This window comes from Babylonia areolata, chromosome 34 (genome assembly GCF_041734735.1).
Source record: "Babylonia areolata isolate BAREFJ2019XMU chromosome 34, ASM4173473v1, whole genome shotgun sequence".
NCBI lineage: Eukaryota > Metazoa > Mollusca > Gastropoda > Neogastropoda > Buccinidae > Babylonia > Babylonia areolata.
Window position 1 is genome coordinate 24009362 of NC_134909.1, and position 25643 is coordinate 24035004.

Below are 25643 nucleotides of genomic sequence, written 5' to 3' on the forward strand. Positions count from 1 at the left end.
TTGTGTGACTTCTTTCTTCATTGTGGGACCTATCATTTCATCGCTGGTCATTTCCTTTTTACCGTGTGACCTTTACCTTTTCCACGGGACCTTTGGGGCCTTTCCTTTTATTGTGGGACCTTTCCATTTATCGAGGAACTTCTCACTTTATTATGGGAATTATCTCTTTGACTTGGGACGTCTGCCATTATCGTGGGTCCGTTCACTATATCGAGGGACCTCTCTTTATCGTAACATCTCTGTTTATCGTGGGACCTCTCCTTTGATTCTGAGACCTCCTCTCTTTAACGTGGGACCTCTCTCTTTATCCTTGGACCTCTCTCTTTATCATAGGACCTCTCTCTTTATCGTAGGACCTCTCTCTTTATCGTAGGACCTCTCACTTTATCTTAGGACCTCTCTCTTTATCGTGAGACCTTTCCGTTTATCGTGGGTCCTTTTTTATCGTGGGACCTCTCTATCGTAGGTATATCGTGGGACCTCTCTCTTTATCATTAGACCTCTCTCTTTATCGTGGGACCTCTGTCTTTATCGTAGGACCTGTCTCTTTATCGTAGGACCTGTCTCTTTATCATGGGACCTCTCTTTTTATCATGAGACATCTCTTTTTATCATTGGACATCTCTCTTTATCGTAAGACCTCTTTATCATGGGTCATCTCTCTTTATCATGGGACATCTCTCTTTATCATGGGACATCTCTCTTTATCATATGACATCCCCCTTTATTATGAGACCTGTCTCTTTATTGAATGAGCTATCTTTTTATCATGAGACTTTTCTCTGTATCGTGGGACCTCTCTCTTTATAGTGAGACCCCTCTAGTTATCGTGGAACCTCTCACTCTATCGTAGGATCTCTCTTTATCTAAGGACCTATTTCTTTTCCATGGGGCCTTTTCCTCTATCGTGGGACCTCTCTCTTTACCGTAGAACCTGTCTCTTTATCATGGGACCTGTCTCTTTATCATGGGACATTTCTCTTTACCGTAGAACCTGTCTCTTTATCATGGGACCTCTCTCTTTACCGTAGAACCTGTCTCTTTATCATGGGACCTGTCTCTTTATCATGGGACCTCTCTCATTATCATGGGACCTCTCTCATTATCATCGGGACCTTTCCATTTATCGTGGGGTTTCTCTGTTTCATAAGGCACCTCTCTCTTTATCGTAGGACATCTACAAATATCTTGTGCCCTGACCATCACCCCCTGCCTCCACTCCCCCCCCCCCCTCACCCTCCACAGCCAGCCCCGCACTCACTTGTTGCCGAGGTGAGCGACGATCTTGCCGCCGTCCACCATGGGCCCGGTGAGCTCATCGTACTGCGGCACGTCCATCAGCAGCTTGCCCTCGTAGCCCGCCTTCTCGTTGTTCACCAGCACAAAGTCCTTGAACTGCAGTGCTCCAGAGTTGACCGTTTCCGCCCCTTTCTCGCAGTTCCAGGCCGTCAGCGTTTTGAAGACTGCCACCTGTCCGCATAGCAGGTGAACGTTGTTATTCAGTGTTGGTATGGCTGTTGGTAGAACTTACCAGTTAATGGAGGCCAGGTGATGCTTTTGCTGTTCTTGGTGTGGCTGATGGAAAAGGTCTCAGAGAAATTACTAATTCGTGATGTTCGGTGATTTTTGTTGTTGTTGTTCGTTCGCTGGTATTGCTGTCAGTAAAATTACCAGTAAGTGAGGCCAGGTGGTTATATTCTTTATTCGTTGGTACAGCTGTCAATATAATTACCAGTTTGTGAGTTCAAGTGTTTACATTTCATTATTCGTTGGTATAACTCTCAGTAAAATTACCAGGTAATGTTGTCATGTGATTCTTTTTTTTATTCCCTGATAGTTATGATAGTTCTTCTATATGTTCTTTTTTATTTGTTACCTTTTTTGGTTAAAAAACCCAACATATTAGAGATTCATAGGAGGTAACCCTAACTCTAAAACTGGAACAATAGAAAGACAATACGAAGATGAACTATTACATACCTAGCAGGACAGACACAGTGAGACACAAATGAGCAAGCAAAACAACTAACTAACTAACTTGTGAATAAATTGTTTCGAGAGATTAATTAATTAATCAATTAGACAAATAAATGAATGGATATTTGAATTAAAAAAAATAATAAGTTCTCACCTCGGTGGGTGTGCTAGAGTCACAGCTGCCTCCCTGGTGGGGGAACATGTCTTCAAAGATCCACAGAGCAAACCAACCAAACGTGTGGCCTGTGTTGTTCTCAAACCTGCCAACACATGATCCACACATGGTTACCATCATCATCGTCTTCATAATCATTGTCATCATTATAATCATCAATCATCATCATCGTCTTCAAAATCATTATCATCATTATAATCATCAAAGTCATGAGAAAGTTCATCAGCATTATTATGATCAATCCACATTACCATCACGATCCATGTCGTCAATCCTGTCATCATCATGTTTACAAATAATTTGAACAAATTCAAGTCACCATGCTTAGATAAAAGAAACTGTAACATGTGCATATTGGCACATATAGTTATGTAGCGAGTGCACACACACACACACACACACACACACACACACACACACACACACACACACACACACACACACACACATGTACACACACACTCACACACACACACACCTACTCAGCGGCACGTGTTTGGGACAGATGCTGGCATCAAAACTGGGCCCCTCGGGGTGCACACACACACACACACACACACACACACACACACACACACCTATTCAGCGGCACGTGTTTGGGACAGATGTTGACATCAAAACTGGGACCCTCGGGGTGATCGTGCATCCGGTACCAGAAGCCGAAATGGGAGCCGCCGGCCGCGTGGTTGTGGATGATGATGTTGTCCGGGTTGGTGACCCAGTAGGTGGCTGGGGTGACGTCATCGTTACGCAGGCTGGAGGAGGGTCTGACGAAGACTCCCAGGTTGTACTGGAAGGTGTTGTTGGTCTCTATGCCGTCCTCCAAGAAGAACGCTCCTCCCATGATGTTGTAGATCACCTGGCATGGAGACCACGAGTGATTGGTGACTTTCTTCAGCATATAGAGACATGGTTGTGAAAGCAAAGTAATGGCTCCAATGGATCGTGCTTATGAAAATTTGAGCAATATGGTATTGTCATGGAAATGTCAGCCTGCTTAAAAATTGTTGTTTACTTTAAAGATTCTGCCGGGCTTGGTCTTGACTGAACGCCTCAGAGTAATCGGTGAATGATAAACGTTTTTCAGCATGTGGAGACATGATTGTGAAAGCAAGAATATAGCTGCAATGGATCAAATTAATGGAAACTTAAGCATTGACAAATGTATTCGGTCTTGTCTTGATTCTTAATTCTTCTTGTTTATAGTCCAGTTGACTGCACACGGCCATATTAGTAAACAATGCAAATGCTCAACCGTGTCAACACAAAACTGGAAATGTGAGCGTGCATAAGACTGTTGTTTATTCTTAAAAATGTGCCAGGCTTTGTAATCAGCACGAGCACACTTTCGGATATTGATATGGATACTTTTATTGAGCCTATCATCGGTCAAAGGTCACGCTCTTCACAATAAACAATCAAGGAGTCTACCTTACAAGTAAGTAGAAGAGCTGAATATAAACATGCATATTTTGGTGGGCCTTTTAAGCCAGGCCTTATATATCATCAGCTTTCTCAACTTGCAATGTGATACACCAGTGTGTGTGTGTGTGTGTGTGTGTGTGTGTGTGTGTGCAATGTTCCCTTTCTAAAATGGCAAGTTTTCAGTGTAATGCTGAAATCAGGTGCGCACTCAACCGGAGTGTTGTGTGTGCCATGAATGTTGACAGTCTGGTCGTTTAAAGTACATCTTCATTCTCCACGTGTTGTTAAAAGTACGTCTGCACTAACAACCTGTTGACAAAAGTACATCTGCACTCACCACGTGCTCCACCAGAGCGTTGTGTGTGCCGTGGATGTTGACGGCACGGTTGAAGGAGTTGTGGATGCCCAGTCCCCGGACGTAGGACTGACTCATGTCTCCGTTCAAGTGCAGGTGCACCGGGTACCTGCCCATGCGGAAGGCCTGACCGGCGTGGCTGATTTCTATGTAGCTCAGGCGGACGACAGCAGCGTTGGTGTCCTTTTCTGGCGCGTGCGCAATGATGTGTGCTCCGAACTGGTCACTTCCGGTCTCCGCGCCAAACCGACCTTGGAAACAGGTCTGGGTGGTGAATTCACCTGAAGACAGAAATCAACGTCTTTTAACACAACAGCACACAATGCTGATAAGACAATGATGGCAAATACCCAAGAACCAGGGGTCTGCATCAAAAGATAATATACAAAAGATAATATACATCACCCAACCTGTGTCAAAACGGCCATTCACATTTAACTATATATATATATATATATATATATATATATATATATATATATATATGCTGACAATCATTTTCTGCCACATATCACTCAACCTGTGTCCAAACTGCCACTGACACTGAGCTATATAGATATGCCCACAATCATTCTCTGCTACACAACACTCCACCTGTGTCAAAACCGCCACTGACACTGAACTATATAGATATGCTGACAATCATTCTCTGCCATACATCATCCTACCTGTGTCAAAACCGTCAGGGCAAGCTTCGATCTGCTCTGTCCATTCGTCGTTGACGGAGCCCATGACCTTGACATTGTGGGTCAGCAGTCCCACCTCACCCCGCAGAGTCACCGAGGATCCATCCAGGAAGGTGTGCTCTACCACCACGTGATCGTAGGTCAGGGGGTCACGCAGGGTCAAGGTCAGACCGTCAGCACTGATGGCGCTGATGACGTTGACCTCGTTTTGGATCTGACTGTGACGGTGTGAGGTGCTGGGGATGACGATCTCATCATTCACCTGTCGATAAATAAATAGATAAGTAAATTAATAAACAATGACTAAACGAATAGGTAAATAGATAAGTAAGTGCACATATGAAGTAATAACTGACTGTATAGTTAATATATGTAACACGTTGATGAACTCTTGTTTCGTCCTGAGCTGCTGGATACTAAAATCATTAGTTCTCTCTCTCTCTCTCTCTCTCTCTCTCTCTCTCTCTCTCTCTCTCTGTGTGTGTGTGTGTGTGTGTGTGTGTGTGTGTGTGTGTGTGTGTGTGTGTGTGTATGTGTGGGTGTGTTTAACACTTGATTCCCATAAAGCCCACAGCAGTATACCAGTTCGGATTTGAAATCAGAGTTAGGAACTCTTGTCCTAAATTCCACGATTACCAGTATACCAGTTCAGGTTTTGATTCAGAGTTAGGAACCGTTCTCCCAAAGCCCATAGCTACCAGAATACCAGTTTGGGTTTGGATTCAGAATTTGGAACCCTTCTCCTAAAGTCCTTTGCAGTGTACCAGTTCAAGATTTGATTAGAGTTAGAACCCTTCCCTTAAAGCCCACTGCTACCAGTATACCAGTTCAGGTTGTTTTTTTAAACCCTTCTCCTGAAGCCCCCTGCAGAACACCAGTCCAGGTGTGGAGTCACAGGGAGGACCTGTGTCCCCTCCAACACCCATCCCCCTGCAGTACACAAGTCCAGGTGTGGAGTCACAGGGAGGACCTGCCCCCCACCCAACCCCGACCCCCACACCTCCCCTACATCCCCCCTCCCCCTGCAGTACACCAGTCCAGGTGTAGAATCACAGGGATGTCCCGTGCCCACCCACCCAACCCACCCCCTACCCCCCAGCCCACCTTCCAGTTGACAGGTGTGGTGAGGGACAGCTGGGTGCTGCCTGCAGTGGCCGTGACGGACAGCTCTGTCCACGTGACGGGGGTGGGACGTCCGTGGAGGTCCAGGGTGCCCTCCCTCAGGGCCAGCATCTTGGTGCCGTAGATGGGCAGTTCCCGGGACCGCTGGTGGCCGTACAGCTTGATGATGGCCGTGTACTGCTCGGGGAATGGCTCGCTCTCCGTCCCCACCTGGCGACAAGGCAACGTTAGTCTCAGGTGAACGCAGAACCAGGTGAACACAGAGCCAGGTGAACACAGAATAGGGAACAAAGACTGTGTTCTGCCTGGCGGGAAGCGGCAACGTTAGTCTCAGGTGAACAAAGAACGAGGAACAAATACTGTGTTCTGCCTTTATGGGTTTCCAAGATGAATGTATGGATGAATGCAACAAGATGGTGAGAGTCTTAGTGGTGGGGTGGTTGCTGGCCACCGGCAGTGTTAGTCCCAGGTGAACACAGAACAAACACCTGGCAGACACCGGCAATGTCAGTCAGATGAACACAGAACCATGTGAACACAGAACCAGGTGAACACAGAACGAGGAACAAAGACTGCTTGCTGCCTGTATGGGTTTTACAAGACGAATGAATAAATGAATGAATGAGTATATAAATGAATCATATGGATACTTATTTAGCACAGAGGGAAGACGGTGAGATTTTTGGTTGCAGGGAAGGTTGGAGTTTGATTGGCTGATTTATTGATATAAAGAATTTATATACCGCGGTAACAAGACCATGAGAGTCTCAGTGGTGGGGTGGTTGCTGTTTGACTGATGATTGATTGATATGGATACTTACATACCGCCTATCTTCGGTAAGAGACCCAAGCTCAAAAGACTTCACACACATGGGATTTATTTGCACAGTTTGAAATTTCCAATCTACTTTCGAAAGTCAACTTCTACTATGTTGTTTTTTTGGTTTTTTGGGGGGGACTGAACAAACGTGAAAATGTACTTAAAAATAGAAAAGGGGTCAAGGTGAAAGGTCCCACAGCCTTTTACGGTCATCGGAGCAGTGAATTCACATGCACTGTGTCTCAGGTTTGGCACAGGTAGGCGGGGCCTAGTTCCCTCCTTCCACAGTCTTGACCTTCCCTAACCAGGTCAGGTAGCCATGCACACCTGGGTGGGGTAAGGAAAATGGGAGGGAAGTGCCTTTCCCTAAGACACAGCACCTGGACGGAATGGGGCATCGAACCCTGACCGCTGAACCACAAGCCATACGCCTTACCAACGACGCCTGTACTTAGAAATACAAAACTAAATAACGAACAAGATCCACTGTACCTGTAGGGCGCCTCCGCTGGTGATGAGGATGTTGTCAGCGTGAAGTTCCAGATCCATTTCGTCAAATATCAGGGTACCTGGTACAGTTGTAATAACAGGGGAATTGAAATATGACTGAATGTATGGCGTTGACACAAGTATGCACATGCAACAGCTCGGTAACACACACAGGCATCACACGCGCACTCGAGAGAACATCAAGCGACAGACACTTTCGTTTTTTGTCTCCCAGCACTAAGAAATATACGTCATATGTTTGTAAAAACAACAACAAAAAAACAACAAAAAAACAAACGAAAAAACACAAAAACACTACAAACACCGCTCTCTAATGAAATTGTAATCAAGCAATACTAATGACGTACACAATTTTGTTTGTATAAAGCATTCAAACTGAGAGACAAACTGCTGCCTTCTTGAAATGCGTATATGTTTCAGTGTCCACAAACATTTAAGCTTATTTCCTTGTGCTGTTTCTTTGACTTGTTTTATGTTCATGTGAACCCTTTCACTTGGGGTTGAGGCCTAAAATCAGTGTGAATAACTAAGCCATTCCGATTCCCAGAGAGAGACTCAACGCACGCCAGACACACAAACGTACCCTGAATTAGCACCATGGTCAGCCGCTCAGTGCTGTTGTCCAGGAGCAAGATCTGACCGGGGGGCACAACTACCATGTCACCGGCCACAGGGGGAGGGTTACCTCCCCACGTGAAGGGGGAGCTCCACACGTCGATGAACTGGAAGTTGGCGCTCGTCTGAAAGATAATAATGATGATGATGATGATGATAATAATAATAATAATAATGATAATGGTGATAATACATTGATGATGATGATGATGATGATGATGATGATGATAATAATAATAATAATAATAATAATAATAATGATAGAAGAAGAAGAAGAAGAAGAAGAAGAAGAAGAATGATAACAATCATAGTTTATTCACACTGCGTCTTTCATTTAAAATACAGTAATGCTCAAGGCACATTACATAAATAGAATACAGATATAGCATAAAAAGAATCACTCCACACTAAAATCACAACCATGTAAAGAACCTCTAAAACCATCCCATGTAAACAGCACAGACACCCAACCAAACGGCGAATTTGACCAAATAGCATCATCTACGTAAAAAACAAAACAAACAAACAAAAAAAAACACACACACAACAGTGCATTAATGCACGGATAGATGAATGCACACACACACACACACACACACACACACACACACACACACACACACAGTATTATGATATATGTATATGTATGTATGTGGATGGGAGATGAGGACAAGTTGGCAGTGAAATCCTCAGCGAAGGGCAGCATGTTTGGATCCATCTTTTGTGTGGTGAACAAACGTAAAGTCTGTGATCTCTCTGTTTCGGTTGTTTGCAAAGCTCTCTCCGTGTCTCACTGTCTGCCTCTGTTTCTCTCTATCTGTCTGTCTGTCTGTCTGTCTAAGTGAGTGTGTGTGTGTGTGTGTGTGTGTGTGTGTGTGTGTGTGTGTGTGTGTGTAACAAAGATAAAAAAAAAATCCAGCACTTTTTCACTCATGGCCAGAACAATGAGGGTGTACCCCCCTACAGTATCTAACAACTGCAATACAGCACAGAAAGGGAACAATCACGTTTTCCCACAGTCCCACGCTTCCTCGTAAAGCGAGAGAAAGCGTGGGTTTACAAGAAAAGAGTGGACTGACACAATTATCGGAGATAAGGTAGCAAACCAAAAGAGAACCCCAAATCCATCCAAATCATGAAGAAGAAAAGTGGTTTGGCTTCCTTTAGCAACTGGGCTTGTAACAACGTGAACTGATAATGGCAGGTAGGGGGCGGTGGGTTGACCCGGGAGGGTCACAAAACGAAGTCTGACCTGCACGGCGCTGCCCGCTCCATTGACGTTGACGTCCACCAGGTAATCCCCCGAGGTGGCGCTGTTGGTGGTGCACGTGATCTGCGTGTCAATCACTGCCTGCACGTCACATGTGGCTCCGCCCACTTCCACTGACACGGCGCTCTTGGAAAGGCTGTCAGGGACAGAAAAACTTCTAGACGTGAAATTCCATTGACTCCGGAAACCTTTTACGAAATCCGCGTGTGAACATCGCACCGAAAGAAAAAGAAAAGAAAATCGCATCAAAGTTTTTGTCATCACCAGTTCCTCACCCGAAACCAGATCCAGCGATGGTCACAATAACGACATCAATAGATACATTGATAACGAACATAACCCACAGCGATGGTCACAATAACGACATTAACGGATGAACAGTGAACAGAACCGAGCCACCAGTCCTTCACTCCAAACCAGATCCAGTGACGGTCACAATAACGACAGTAACAGATAAATTAAGACCAGAATCCAGCTACCAGTTCTTCACTGAAAGCCATATCAAGTGACAGTCACAATTTGTATTACTTATTTTGTCACAGCAGGTCTCTCTTTGTGAAATTCTGGCTGCTCTCCCCAGGAAGAGTGCGTCGCTACACTGACAGCGCCACCCATTTTTTTTTTTTCCCCTGCCTACAGTTTTATTTTTATTCCTATTAAAATGGATTTTTCTACAGAATTTTGCCAGGGACAACCCTTTTATTGCCGTGTGTTCTTTTAGGTGCGCTAAATGCATGCTGCACACGGGACCTCGGTTTATCGTCTCATCTGAATGACTAGCGTCCAGACCACACTCAAGGTCTAGTGGAGGGGAAGAAAATACTGGCGACTGCCAGCGTGATTCGAACCAGTGCGCTCAGATTAACTCGCTTCCTAGGCGGATGCGTTACCTCTAGGCCAACACTCCACAATAACGATATTTACAGACAAACAAAAGACCAGAACCCAGCCCCCAGCCCCTCACCCGAAGCCAGATCCAGTGATGGTCAGCAAGGTGCCCCCGGCAGTGCCCCCACGTGCGGGGCTGACCCCTGTGATGTCAGGGGTGATGCTGGGGTCGTACGTGTACTGACTGCCCGCAGTCTGGGTCACGGAGTTCACAGTCACATCCACGTCACACGTCGTCAGTGTGTTCACTGCCAATGAGATAAGGAACGAATGAAGGAAGGAATGGATGAAAGGAGAATTAAAGACACGTATAGGAAGGAAAGATTGATGGAAAGAAAGAAGGAAGCAGAGGGAGGGAATGGAAAAGGGACAGAAATGTGTTTGAATGAAAACTAAATGATGGAAGGAAAGAATGAATGAAGATAAAACGGAAAGAAACGTGTAGGATGGAGAGAATGTAGGATGGAGAGAATGAAGGAAGGAAAGTGAAGGAATCCACCAATCACCCAACCAACTCACCACATATCCACCCGTTCCACCAACCAACTCACCACATATCCACCCGTTCCACCAACCAACTCACCACATATCCACCCGTTCCACCAACCAACTCACCACATATCCACCCGTTCCACCAACCAACTCACCACATATCCACCCGTTCCACCAACCAACTCACCACATATCCACCCGTTCCACCAATCAACTCCACCCATACCCACTCCCCAACCCACCCCAAGTCAACCCCCCAAACATCCACCAATTCCACCAACCAACCAAATAACCAACAAACCCGCCCTCCAAACATCCACCAATTCCGCCAACCAACCAAATAACCAACAAACCCGCCCTCCAAACATCCACCAATTCCACCAACCAACCAAATAACCAACAAACCCGCCCTCCAAACATCCACCAATTCCGCCAACCAACCCACCAACAATCCACCCAACCCACTTAACATCTACACACTCCACCAACCAACCCCCTCCCTCTAACCCTTCCTCCATCCCCCCACCCCACCCAACCGACTGACCAGAACTGGGCGGCGTGAGGCAGAGGAGCTGAGTGGCAGTGACGGAGCCGGCTTGGGGAGCACAGGACTGCCCACAGATTGTGACGTCAGTGCCGCCAGGCAGAAAGCCACTGCCAGTCACTGTCAGGGTCTGCCCTCCGGCCATGGTGCCTGCAATGCGTCATTCATTGCACACGTCATCATGCGTCATCATGTATCACGCGTCATCATGCATCGTCCGTCAACATGCATCATGCGTCATTATGTATCAAACGTCATCATATATCATTCGTCATCATGCATCTTCCGTCATCAAGCATCGTAGGTCATCATACATCATACGTCACTATGCATGCATCGTCCATAATCATACATCATACGTCATCATGTATGCACGTATCATCCTCCGACATACATGCATATCCGTCATCTTACATACGTCATCTGTCATCATTCATACATCAACCGTCATCAGGCATACATCATCCAACACCAGAGACACCATTCATCACCAGTCACCAATCACACAGACATCACCGATCACACACTGACACTTAGTGCATCACACACTGACCCCTGACAGGGTCACACACTGACCCTCAGTGTATCACACACTGACCCCTGACAGGGTCACACACTGACCCTCAGTGGATCACACACTGACCCCTGACAGGGTCACACACTGACCCTCAGTGGATCACACACTGACCCCTGAAAGGGTCATACACTGACCCTCAGTGTATCACACACTGACCCCTGACAGGGTCACACACTAACCCTCAGTGTATCACACACTGACCCCTGACAGGGTCACACACTGACCCTCAGTGTATCACACACTAACCCCTGACAGGGTCACACACTAACCCCTGACAGTGTCACACACTGACCCCTGACAGGGTCACACACTGACCCTCAGTGGATCACACACTGATCCCTGACAGGGTCACACACTAACCCTCAGTGGATCACACACTGACCCCTGACAGGGTCACACACTGACCGGTGGTGGGGCTGATGCTGACACTGCCCAGCGTGTACTCAAATGTGACGTCATCGTTGGACAAGCCAGCGCCGCTGACGTCCACGACCACAGGGAAAGTGCCCGTGACCTGACTGCCCAGGGTCAAGGTCAGGGAGGTGGCGCTGGCCGCGCTGATGGTGGCGGCCACTCCGCCAATCAGAACGCCGTTGTCCCCGGCAACGGAGGAGAATCCGCTGCCGGCCACCACCACGCTGTCCCCGGCCTGACCCTGAGCGGGAGTCACGCTCGACACTAGCGGGGTGGCGGCGGCCGAAAAGCTGAAGTTGCCCGTGGGGAAAGCGACGCCGTTCGACGTCACATCCACCGTGACGTTGTCCTCCGCGTGCGCCTGCGTGACGCACTGGATGACGGTGGCGGTCTCTGACGTCACGTTGCAGGCGTCACCGCCGACGGTGACGGTGGAAGGGGAGGTGAAGCCGTGGCCGTTGAGCGTGAGGACGGTGCCGCCGTGCGTGCTGCCTTGGGAGGGGGACAGGGAGGAGAGCAGGGCTTCACTGGTGACGGCCTGGGAACTGTCGGCTGATGCCAGGCCTTGACCCGTCACCGTCACCTGTAGGGGGGTTAAAGCTTGGGTCAGCTGTCCTTAGTGACAGTCACCGTGTGTGTGTGTGTGTGTGTGTGTGTGTGTGTGTGTGTGTGTGTGTGTGTGTGTGTGCGTGTGTGTGTGTGTGTGTGTGTGTGTGTGTGTGTGAGATAAAATAATATGTCTATCAACACACAATAGCTATTGTACTACGCCATTACACCAAATATTATTATTTAAATAAACTGCATGATCCTAGAAGAAAAAAAACACTTCACAGCTGGAACAGAAGTACTTGACAGCATTATATCGCATCACATCACATCACATCACAGCACATCACATCACATCACATCACACCACATCACATCACACCACATCACATTTCATTACCTGCGGCACGTGATCCCCAGCCGGCACGTGCACAGTGGAACACACAATCTGCGTGTCGCTCACGCCGCTCACGTTGCACGCCGCCCCTCCCAGCGTCACCGTGACGTCAGCGGTGCTGCTCCCGAAGCCCGAACCGGTGAGGGTGAGGGTGGTGGAGGGGGAGGAGATGGAGGAGGGGGTGACGGTGGAGAGGGTGGGGGTGGAGCCCGTGGAGAAGAGGAAGGAGCAGAAGCTGGCGCGGCACTCCACCGGGAAGGCGTTGCCGTTGTGGTAGGTGATCATCTCCACTTGGGCTTTCTGTGGTGAGGAGATTGACAGTAAGAGAGAGAGACTGATCAATACTACTACTACTACTACTACTACTAATAATAATAATCAGTATCTATCAGCGCTGAAGCTTGTGCAGAGAAAAATCCAAGCGCCTTCACACCAGTCATTCACACGCATGCATAACTCTAAACTGAAAGACCTAAGACAAGGAAGAGGCAGGGGAGGGAGGCTATCTAGGGAAGAGGTGGGTTTTAAGGCCAGACTTGAAAGAGCTTGAAAGACTTGAGAGATTGACAATTTATTGACAGCATCTTCAACTGTATGCCAAAAGAGGTGTAATTTCTGATAATGGAATAAACGAATAACAAACGGTAAAAAGACCACAGACAAAAAAAAATATATATATATATATATATATATATATATATATATATATATATATATATGTATTGTGTGTGTGTGTGTGTGTGTGTGCGTGCGTGCGCTCATTGAATGTGTTTCAGTCATTGGTTAATGTGCAGTGGTGAACAAGTGTGAGTGAACGAACACCACAATGCATTCTCTGTGTGTCTGTGTTGTTGCAATGCATTCTCTGTGTGTCTGTGTGTTGTTGCAATGCATTCTCTGTGTGTGTCTGTGTTGTCTTTGCACCACGCACCTTGCTGGACACAGAGGAAGGTGTCAGGCATGTCACCTCCGTTGACGTGGCCGACTGGACTATGCAGTTGTAGCCGTCGATAGTCACCTGCCACACAAAGTCTCTGTTTTAGTTGTTTGTTGGGTTGTTTTTTTGTTGTTGTTGTTGTTGTTGTTTTCAATTTCGTGGTGCGTCACAGAGTGCGAACTGATCAAAACTACGGTTCGTCACATCTGCTGTTGCAAAACAACAACAACAACAACAACACACACACACACACACACACACACACACACACACACACACACATGAGCATAAGAGCATAAACATTAACATAATGCAATAAACACAAAATTAATTAAATATGTACTGCCAATTCTTCCAAGGTAGTGGAGTGGGCAAAACTATACGACTGTCAATAGCCAGCAGCTGGCTAGCACCTGCTAACGGACAGGTAAGCACATAAGTCAATATCACATTAAATGCACATAGGGTCTTCAGCCTCTCCACCCTTGCTCTGTAGGGTACTGTCTAAACTTCTGGATTCTTTACAGGCCCGTGATGTGGTTGGCTGACCAGGCTGACAAGAATACCAACTGGAGGGGCGTACATACGCGGTAAAACAAATTCCTCGTTTTGATATTCCCATCCCTAAGCACGGGAAAGGGAAATACTATTTGATGTCCTTGATATCTTCTTTCTAACCCGTTGTGTGTGTGTGTGTGTGTGTGTGTGTGTGTGTGTGTGTGTGTGTGTGTGTGTGTCTGTGTTTCCTGATCGATTGGTTACAGTCTTGTCTTTTTGATGGTGTTGTTATCATGTCTTTACAAACCCAACAACAATAATGATGATTGTGAACGCATTTGGACTTTAAAAAAAGAAGACAAAAACTGACCATGGCATCACTGGTGCTGGGGGCGAAACCGATGTAGACGAAAGATAAGTATCCATATCAAATCAAATCAAATCAAACCAACACTCACGGTGACGTCAGCGGTGCTGGGGGCGAACCCACTGCCGGTGAAGGTGAGCAGGGTTCCCCCAGCCAGGGAGCCCAGGACGGGGTCCATGTCACTGATGACGGGCAGCAGCGCCAGGCGCCTGGAGCCGTCTAGAGTCAGGGCCATCAGGGCGTGGCCTCGGTTCCCCACGCGCACCTGGAACTGCTCCAGCACGCCCACAGGGGGCGGGCCCTGCTCGCTGATGCTGAACGACACCTGGCTGTCAGAGCTGGCCGTGACCACGCCCCCAGACACTCCCGCGTAGGTGATCTGGGGATGGGGATGATGACAGTGATGATAACGACAGGAATAATGATGATGGTAACAATGATGATAACGATGATGATGACAATGATGATAACGATGATGATGATGATAATAACAGTGATGATAACAACAGGAATAATGATGATGGTAACAATGATGATGATGATGTGACCATGCCCTCCGATATACTCCCGCGCAGGTGAACTGGGAAGGATGACGACAATGATGATAACGATGATGATTATTATAACAGTGATGATGATGATGATGATGTCACCACACTTACAACACTCCCGCGCAGGTGACGTGGGGATGATGATAATAACAATGATGATAATGATGGTAATAATAGTGATAATGATAATGCTGATGTCACCTCATCCTCTGACACTCATGCGTAGGTGATCTGGGAATGGTGACGACCACGATGGTAATGATTATAATGATAACAGCAATAATCATAATGATGAATTCACCACGTCCTCCGGCACTCCCGCTTAAGTGATCTGGGGATGGAGACAACGACGATGATGAAGATGATGATGATGATGATAACAGTAATGGTAATGATGATAATAATATAAATGATAATGATAACAATGATGGTAATAATGATAATGATGAGGTCGCCACACCCTCCGACACTCCCGCGTTGGTGATCTGGGAATAAGGACTTCACACACACACACACACACACACACACACACACACACACACACACACCACCACCACCACCACCACCACCACCGCCTCCACCCCCTCCTCCACGCCCCCCTCAACACACAAACCCCCAAACAATCCTACCTCATTTTGACAGTCCACGTCACCAAATCCCGTGCCCCTAAAGGTGATGGTGTCCACAGTGGTGGCGCTGGTGTCGCTGATGGAGGTGACGTAAGGAGTGGCGCACTCGTGAAGGGCAAACTGGAACTTGCTGACGTCAGTGGCCACAGGGTTCACTGTGGGGGTGCAGCCCGAAATCAGACTGACGTCACCACTGCAGGACCCGTAAGTGGAGGGGGAGCTACTGGCGCCTGAACACACACGGGTTTGTTTCCCTTGGCTCGTCAAATCCAGTCCTACTTTCTAGTACGTTTATTTATTCATAGTCTGTTCATCTAAGATGATGCTATTACACTGAACCTCCTACTGACTACGGACCGTATATATGCAACACACACACCTTGAATTAAAACAATCCAATTAACTGCCGTTCACTGCAAACGAAAAAAAAAAAAAGCCAAAATAAGTGTTGTGATTGTGTCATTTATTTACCGTGTACAAACAATTTTGCCCTACGTAGTTAAGCATCCCTCAGTGTCAGGAGACTATGGAGTCGTGTTCCGGGGGATGTTCCTGTGGCGGGGTCAGTTGTGGTTTTACAGGCTTGTTTGAGAATGTCAGTCTCTCTCCATACATACTTTGCGAAGACAAGGTCTGATGCTGGTCTGTCTGTCTGTCAGACTCTGGGCCTTCCTTCCTAGCCCTTCGTGAATTTTTAGCATGAGGGTTGTGAAAAAAAATCTAATAAACAACAACACAGCTTGTACGTGTTAACGTCACTTAGTGACAAGTACGAAGAGACTCAACATATTTTCCTCCTTCGTTATTTTGTTCGCGAATATTCAGTATGAGGGCTGAGAAATAAAATATGAAGTCACTAGAAGTTACTGTACAATTTGGAAAGTGCTTCGGGCCTGAAAAGGAGAAAGACAGAGAGGCGCAGGCAGAGAGAGAGAGAGAGATGGTGAAAGGGTGAAGAAGCAGAGAGAGAGAGAGAGATGGTGAAAGGGTGAAGAAGCAGAGAGAGAGAGAGAGAGAGAGAGAGAGAGAGAGAGGGAGAGATGGTGAAAGGGTGAAGAAGCAGAGAGAGAGAGAGAGATGGTGAAAGGGTGAAGAAGCAGAGAGAGAGAGAGAGAGAGAGAGAGAGAGAGAGAGAGAGAGAGAGAGATGGTGAAAGGGTGAAAGGGTGAAGAAGCAGAGAGAGAGAGAGAGAGAGAGAGAGAGAGAGAGATGGTGAAAGGGTGAAAGGGTGAAAAAGCAGAGAGAGAGAGAGAGAGAGAGAGAGATGGTGAAAGGGTGAAAGGGTGAAGAAGCAGAGAGAGAGAGAGAGAGAGAGAGAGAGAGAGAGAGAGAGAGAGAGAGAGAGAGATGGTGAAAGGGTGAAAGGGTGAAGAAGCAGAGAGAGAGAGAGAGAGAGAGAGAGAGAGAGAGAGAGAGAGAGAGAGAGATGGTGAAAGGGTGAAAGGGTGAAGAAGCAGAGAGAGAGAGAGACAGAGAGAGAGAGAGAGAGGGAGAGAGAGAGAGAGAGAGAGAGAGAGATGGTGAAAGGGTGAAGAAGCAGAGAGAGAGAGAGAGAGAGAGAGAGAGAGAGAGAGAGAGAGATGGTGAAAGGGTGAAAGGGTGAAGAAGCAGAGAGAGAGAGAGAGAGAGAGAGAGAGAGAGAGAGAGAGAGAGATATGGTGAAAGGGTGAAAGGGTGAAGAAGCAGAGAGAGAGAGAGAGAGAGAGAGAGAGAGAGAGAGAGAGAGAGAGAGAGAGAGAGAGAGAGAGAGAGAGAGAGAGAGAGAGAGAGATTCAGATTCAGATTCATATGATTATTCAGATAAAGGCCTTGGCCCCATACTGAAGGGGCTAATACAAAGGAACATAATACATAATTTTCATTAACAAAGGTAACAGTTAACAGACATAAGGTCTGCAAACGAATATTAAGAGACTGCAGTGCGCAGCCTCTTGCTTGCTTCATAAATATACATAGCTAAATTAAAAAGAACTGTCTCATTTCTTGTTGACAACAACATATTTAGCCTAAAATGACATGGTTCTGCATAATACTTCGAATTAATTAATTTCACTCTGAGATCATGGAAAGCAGGGCAACAAAACAAAAAATGGATTTCATCTTCTTTAGCCTGATTGCATAAGCGGCACAAAAGTTCCTGTTCTCTTACGTTTCTGTATCTAAAACAATGGCAAGCAATATCAGAGACACCGAATCTAAATTTGCTCAAAGCACTCTTTACATATCTATTCATCTTTATTCCAGTGTAAGGTTCTATCATGTGCGTTGTCTTGAAAAATCTATACTGTGCAAATCTATCACTGTTATACATATAGTCCTGCCAGTCCTGCCATCTACAATCAATTAATCTTTGTTTAAAACATTTCAAGAATCCTGAGATACATTGAACACCCTGATTATCCCAAACAAACGCAAATCCGTATGAATTTAGACATTTTCGTATGTTAGAAGCCCATGTCTTCTCACTGTTACTAAATTTCGCAATAACTTGTAAGCCTTAAAAGGCAATCTAAATTCACCCGTTCTTGTAAGTTTAAGCCAGTATCTTATACATTTCACATGCGAGTTCAAATAAATTGGATACCTACCCAGTTCTCCGTAAACAAAATCATTAGGTGTTCGTTGGTCTACATTTAAAAAAAAACGCTTCATGGCATACAAATGCACCTTTTCTATTATTACATTATTTTCCAACGCCCATATTTCTGCTCCATATTGCAGGATTGGCTGCACCTGAGCATCAAACAACTTAGAAAAAACAACAAATGAATTACAATCCAGTTTATACAAAATATGAAGGAGAACCACAACAGCCTTTCTTGCTCTGTTTGCAATATCACAACATGCGAAACCAAAACTAAGTTTTGTTGTAAAGTAAATACCAAGATATTTGTAAGCATTAACCACGACCATTTTTTTCATTCCCATACATCCATCTCTCACTACGTGCCAGATAGCCTCCTTTACGAAACACAATAATGTTTGTCTTATTCATATTTACTCTAAGCTCTAATCTAGTTGCTGCTGAATACAAGCTGTTCAATTGTCTCTGAAGACCAACTACCGTTGTAGATAATAAAATAATATCATCTGCAAAAAGCAACAAAAACAATTCCACAAGATCAAAAGTCACTCCGTGACGACCATTTTCAATTATCTCTAAAGCTAACTCGTTGATAAATAAAGAAAACAAAACCGGGCTGCACACGTCACCTTGCTTAACTCCCCTAGTACACATTACAAAATCCGACAATGTGGCCCCTGATCTTATTCTGGCTTTCACTTCACAATACATACTTTTTATACACCTATACAACTTGCCTTTAATTCAATTTTTCAGCAAAATAGGCCATAACAGTTTTCGAGATATTGAATCAAACGCTTTTTCGAAGTCCACAAAAGCAACATACAACTTCTGATTACACACAAACTGTTTCTGAATGGCAGTCAATAAAGTAAAGATATGATCAATTGTAGAATAGCCTTTCTTGAAACCGGCTTGATGTTCCCCCGTTATATCATTCTGGCTTATCCACTCATGCCATCTGTTATCAATAATAATACTATACAATTCACTACAAACATTGCACAAAGAAATACCCCTATAGTTATTTGCATCATGTAAGTCACCTTTCTTAAACAAAGCCAACATTATTGACTCTTTCCAGCTGTCAGGATAAACTCCAGAGTTAAACAAAGAATTAAACAATTTCACTAAAAAAAATTATAACAATTCTCCATCTGGACCAGCGGATTTGCCATTTTTTAATTTTCGTATTGCAAAAACAACTTCTTCACTAGATATAGGTCTATCAAACATAGGTTTTGCATCTTTATTATCATTAAATATATTATCTTCAGAGAGAGAGAGAGAGAGAGAGAGAGAGAGAGAGAGAGAGAGAGAGAGAAGACACCAACGATTGCTATTATCATTTCTTCCAGAAATCACAGAACCTACCTGTGTCATACTCAGCCTCCACACCGCCAACCTTGACCTTGAGATCTTCAACCGAGGACGTCCGTGCGGTCACGGTGACCTGACCTCGGAGGTAGATGGTGTCGTAGGGGGAGTTGACGTAGCCACTCCAGTAGAAATAGTCCCCAGCCACGTTGAAGCAGAACTCGTACTGTCCTGAAAATGACAATGATTTCGTTAATATAGCGCCATATCAAAGAAAGTTTGCTCTGAGTGCTTTACAGTGGAATAGCTCCAATAAGAACTCGTTACACCGCCCATCAAAACATGTAGACCAGCTACGTGAGAACCATTACCAACTATGACAAAACAATCCATCAAAAATTACATAATAGGTACAATATACATGGCAAATTACATACGCATATATATACAAACATACAATTACTCAAAGGCCAAGAGAGTGAGGGCAAGACGATCTTGACTGTTATCAAATTCTGGCCGTAATAGTAGGAACAGCAGTTGTGTCCTCTGAAGTTCCAATAATCATCGTCGACCAAGACTGTCATACACACAGTGATATTATGGTATCTAAAAAGAAAAGGAAACAGCGAGGTTCAATAAAATGATTGCAACTAAGATTGCTATTGTCCAGAATCTTAACACGTATCATTATTTTCTCATACTAACGATGATTTACTTTATATCCAGATGATTTGTGGTAAAATTCACGTGCACACACACACGCGTACGCACACGCACACGCACGCGCGCGCGCGCGCACACACACACACACACACACAGAGGCAGACATACATCGAGTACAGCCAGCTACACAAACAGACGGACATTGGGCCAACAGTAAAGTTGCCTACCCAGCTGTTCTGATGGTCACACTCCACATAAATAACTACCGTACATACCATTAGCAGTAGTGATGGTCACACTCCACATAAATGACTACCGTACATTCCATTAGCAGTAGTGATGGTCACACTCCACATAAATGACTACCGTACATTCCATTAACAGTAGTGATGGTCACACTCCACATAAATGACTACCGTACATTCCATTAGCAGTACTGATGGTCACACTCCACATAAATGACTACCGTACATTCCATTAGCAGTAGTCATTCCATTAACAGTAGTGATGGTCACACTCCACATAAATGACTACCGTACATTCCATTAGCAGTGCTGATGGCACAGTCCACATTAATGACTACCGTACATATCACTGATGGTCACAATCGGACATGGATGACTACCGTACATATCACTGACGGTCACAATCGGACATGGATGACTGCCGTACATATCACTGATGGTCACAATCGGACATGGATGACTGCCGTACATATCACTGATGGTCACAATCGGACATGGATGACTGCCGTACATACCATTAGCAGTAGTGATGGCACAGTCCACATTAATGACTACCGTACATACCACTGATGGTCACAATCGGACATGGATGACTGCCGTACATACCATTAGCACTGCTGGCGCCTGACGAGGCGAAGCCGTCAGTCAAGGTGACCTTGGCAGTATCGGTGGCCGTCTGGTAGACGCCGTAAGCGATGCCGCTGACGAAAGAGGGCGTGGTCCACACCCACCTCACGCAGTCTCCCTCACTGATTGACAGCTGTTTGGGGTCGTAGGCGTAACCAGTGCCGTAGTCTGGGGAAAGAGGGGAGGATGACTCTGTGTTGTGTGTGTGTGTGTGTGTGTGTGTGTGTGTGTGTGTGTGTCTGCATGCGTGCATGCGTGATTTCGTTGCAAATGCCGAGAACAAAAAAAAAAAAAAAAAAAAAAAAGAGAAAATGAAATAAGATGAAATAAAATAAAATAGAATAAAATAAAGTAAAATAAAATGAAATAAAACAAAATGAAAGAAAGGACAGTCCTGAGAGAAAAGTTTCAAGTGACAGTGGAGTGATGGCCTGGAGGTAACGCGTCCGCCCAGGAAGCGAGAGAATCTGAGTGCACTGGTTCGAATCACGGTTCAGCCGCCGATATTTTCTCCCCATCCACTAGACCTTGAGTGGTGGTCTGGAGGCTAGTCATTCGGATGAGGCAATAAACCGTGGTCCCGTGTGCAGCATGCACTTAGCGCACGTAAAAGAACCCACGGCAACAAAATGATTGTCCCTGGCAAAATTATGCAGGAAAATCTACCTTGATACCTTGATAGTGAAACAAATACACCCACAAAAATGGTTGTCCCTGGCAAAATTATGCAGGAAAATCTACCTTGATAGTGAAACAATACACCAACAAAACAAAACAAAGAACAAACCCCAAACACGACGGATTTTCCCGAACAAGTAATCACCTTTGTGAGTTCCCTGGTTGGTGACAGTGTGTGTGGTTGCGGTATTGTCCACAAGACACGTCAGTTCCGTGTCCGACAATGCGTCTACCGCGCATGCGTGGCTGCCGACCTTGACATCCACCAGTGAGGCGTTAGTTCCGAACCCCTGCCCCGTGATGGTGAGCAGGGTTCCTCCGAACAGGGAACCCCGTGTGGGGGTGAGCCCCGTCACCTTCAGCGTCACTGTGATGTCGGAGATGTTGTTGGTTCTGTAAGAGTTAAAACGGAAACGTTATAATTGCTTCGAATGTCACGTGAGGGTTAAAGCGGAAACATTGAGATTATTTCGTGTGTCCTGTAAGGGTTAAGTACTGCATCTTACGTCATGTAAGGGTTAAAAAAAACACACATATTTGTTTCGGGAGTCCTACACGAGTAAAGATGGAAACGTTAGGATTGTTTCGGGTGTCCTGAAAGGTTAAAATTGAAACGTTTGGATTGATTCGTGTGTTATATAAGGGTTACAATAGAAACGTTAGGATTGCTTCCAGTGTCATGTCAGAGTTCAAATGGAAACGCAGGGTTGTTTCCGGTGTCATATAGGTTAACATGGACACGTTAGGATTGCTTCGAATGTCTTCTATGTGCTAAAGTGGATACACTACGATTGCTTTGAATGTTCTGTGAGGGTTAGAATAGAAACGTTAGAACTGCTTCGATTTTAAATAAAATTTTGTTTGTTCATGATTTTTTTTTGCTTTTTAAACATATAGACTGTTTAGATTTTATGAATATCAAATATACATGCATACATACATACATACATACATAACTATTAAGCATGCATATATTCACACAAATTTATACAACAATGCAATACTCAAACACAAAAGTAAACCAGTGCCTTTGATAAGCAGACATATTCAGACAAATGAACTGATTCAAGTGCATATACGCACATACGCATAACAGATACATCAACACATAAATATTGAATATCAAATGTAGTAATATCATTTGTTTTAAATAGATAAAAACAATAAACATTACTTAGCAAAGAAAAACACACCTGATATCCGCCAAGCCTTTACCCGGAACGAGAACGTTCAGAGGGTAAGAGCCAGGAGCCAAGGGAGGGAACTCCGCCTCCAACTGGGTGTCGCTGTGTGACGTCACCACGAGAGCTTCCCCGTTCACAGTGACGTCAGGAGCACTGCTGCCAAAGCCGCTGCCGTCGATAGTGATGCTGTCACCGCCTGAAACAGTGCAGAGTGCAAGGTTCACATAAAAAACAACAACAAAAAACAAAACATAGTGCAAGGTTCACATAAAAAAACAACAACATTTTGCAAGGTTCACATAAAAAAGCAACAAAAAACAAAACATAGTGCAAGGTTCACAAAAAAAACAACAACAAACAACAACATAGTGCAAGGTTCACATAAAAAAACAACAACAAAAAACAAAACATAGTGCAAGGTTCACACAAAAAACAACAACAAAAAACAAAACATAGTGCAAGGTTCACAAAAAAAACCAACAAAAAACAAAACATAGTGCAAGGTTCACATAAAAAAACAACAAAAACAAAACATAGTGCAAGGTTCACATAAAAAACAACAAAAAACAAAACATAGTGCAAGGTTCACATAAAAAAAAACAACAATGCATAGCGCAAGGTTCATGTCTGAAACAGTGCATAGCACCATGTTCATGTCTGAAACAGTGCATAGCACCATGTTCATGTCTGAAACAGTGTATAGCACCATGTTCATGTCTGAAACAGTGCATAGTACCATGTTCATGTCTGAAACAGTGTATAGTAGGGAAGGTTCATGTCTGAAACAGTGCATAGCACCATGTTCATGTCTGAAACAGTGCATAGTAGGGAAGGTTCATGTCTGAAACAGTGCATAGCACCATGTTCATGTCTGAAACAGTGCACAGCACCAGGTTCATGTCTGAAACAGTGCATAGTAGGGAAGGTTCATGTCTGAAACAGTGCATAGTAGGGAAGGTATTCCTAACTACGAACGATCCAGTCGAAGCGACTAGCTCAATGTGTGCACTGTAAAGATTATAATTATGACAAGCCGCCGTGGCGAAGTGGTTAGCGTCGCGGACTGACGGCAGGGAGGACGCGGGTTCGAATCCCAGCGGAGGTGGGTTTTTCGGCCCGCGACCGGCTCCCACCCAGAGTTGAGTGTGCTGTGGGCTTAAATGGGGAGACTGGGACCACACAGTCGTGTGTCATCCACTTCAAGGATGCGTATTTGGGTGTGTTGCTCTAATTACCTGACCAACACTGCAAGTGTCTGTATATCTCGGGCCTGGTTAACGACGGGATATCATCATGACAGGAAGCGTAGAGTATAACCTTGTCACATAGTCCCAAACCAAAATTGTACTGTATTTCTCTTTTTATCACAACAGATTTCTCTGTGTGAAATTTGGGCTGCTCTCCCCAGGGAAAGCATGTCGCTATACTACAGCGCCACCCATTTTTTTATATTTTTTTTTCCTGAGTGCAATTTTATTTGTTTTTTCTTTTCCGACTAAACCATTATTGTCTTTAGTAGGGGGCTTAGTGACAGGGTCTCCTCTGGTGTGTGGCATCCTGGCGACATAATATCGATGGTTCCCTGCAGACTGCCGACACTGGAACTGTGACGGACGATCCCGGGTCTGGCCGTGTAGCGGGGAATCTAAATGAGCGGCGTGGGAGTAATGCCACTGAAACGGTGCAGATGATGGGGCAGCAAAAAAAAGAAGAAAAAAAAAGAGAAGAAGATTATTATGCATGAGGGAAAGAGAGAGAGAGAGAGAGAGAGAGAGAGAGAGAGAGAGAGAGAGAGAGAGAGAGAGTGTGTGTGTGTGTGTGTGTGTGTCTGTTCGTTCGTTCTTTTGCTTAATGTCTATCCAAATTTGTGATTTTAGACGAAAACCCGGCATCTCTCCCACCCCACCCATGTCTTAAATCCTCACTACTTTCCCTGTTCCTCCCTTCTCAATTAGCATAAAAAAAACAAATAAACAAATATAAACCAAATAAAACAAACTAACAAGTCAAACAGTAGACTTTCTACAAAGAGCCAATTGGGCTCGATATTAAACTCTCAACTATTTCAAACACATGTTGATTATCATGTGGAGTGATGGCCTAGAGGTAACGCGGCCGCCTAGGAAGCGAGAAAATCTGAGCGCGCTGGTTCGAATCACGGCTCAGCCGCCGATATTTTCTCCCCCTTCACTAGACCTTGAGTGGTGGTCTGGACGCTAGTCATTCGGATGAGACGATAAACCGAGGTCCCGTGTGCAGCATGCACTTAGAGCACGTAAAAGAACCCACGGCAACAAAAGGGTTGTTCCTGGCAAAATTCTGTAGAAAAATCCACTTCGACAGGAAAAACAAATAAAACTGCACGCAGGAAAAAATACCAAAAAAATGGGTGGCGCTGTAGCGTAGCGACGCGATCTCCCTGGGGAGAGCAGCCCGAATTCACACAGAGAAATCTGTTGTGGTAAAAAGAAATACAAATACAAATATGAGACATTTCTAATGGAAGCAGATAGCACCGCAGAGTTTGTAAATGTGTCTGTGTTCGTG

The 25643-nt window shown here is 45.1% G+C and overlaps 1 protein-coding gene across 1 annotated transcript in view; it reads right to left on the reverse strand.

The window, feature by feature from the left end:
- LOC143277604 (fibrocystin-L-like) overlaps window positions 1–25643 on the reverse strand; it is a 63208-nt gene that overhangs the window by 34299 nt on the left and 3266 nt on the right. Inside the window, 20 exon segments of the mRNA XM_076582479.1 lie at window positions 1262–1470; window positions 2132–2237; window positions 2731–3011; window positions 3915–4213; window positions 4601–4880; window positions 5723–5950; window positions 7053–7129; window positions 7654–7810; window positions 8938–9081; window positions 9901–10091; window positions 10880–11029; window positions 11862–12453; window positions 12820–12975; window positions 13748–13834; window positions 14710–14997; window positions 15799–16028; window positions 19757–19930; window positions 21214–21402; window positions 22058–22305; window positions 23106–23292. Of these exon segments, the coding sequence (XP_076438594.1) occupies window positions 1262–1470; window positions 2132–2237; window positions 2731–3011; window positions 3915–4213; window positions 4601–4880; window positions 5723–5950; window positions 7053–7129; window positions 7654–7810; window positions 8938–9081; window positions 9901–10091; window positions 10880–11029; window positions 11862–12453; window positions 12820–12975; window positions 13748–13834; window positions 14710–14997; window positions 15799–16028; window positions 19757–19930; window positions 21214–21402; window positions 22058–22305; window positions 23106–23292 (4273 nt within the window).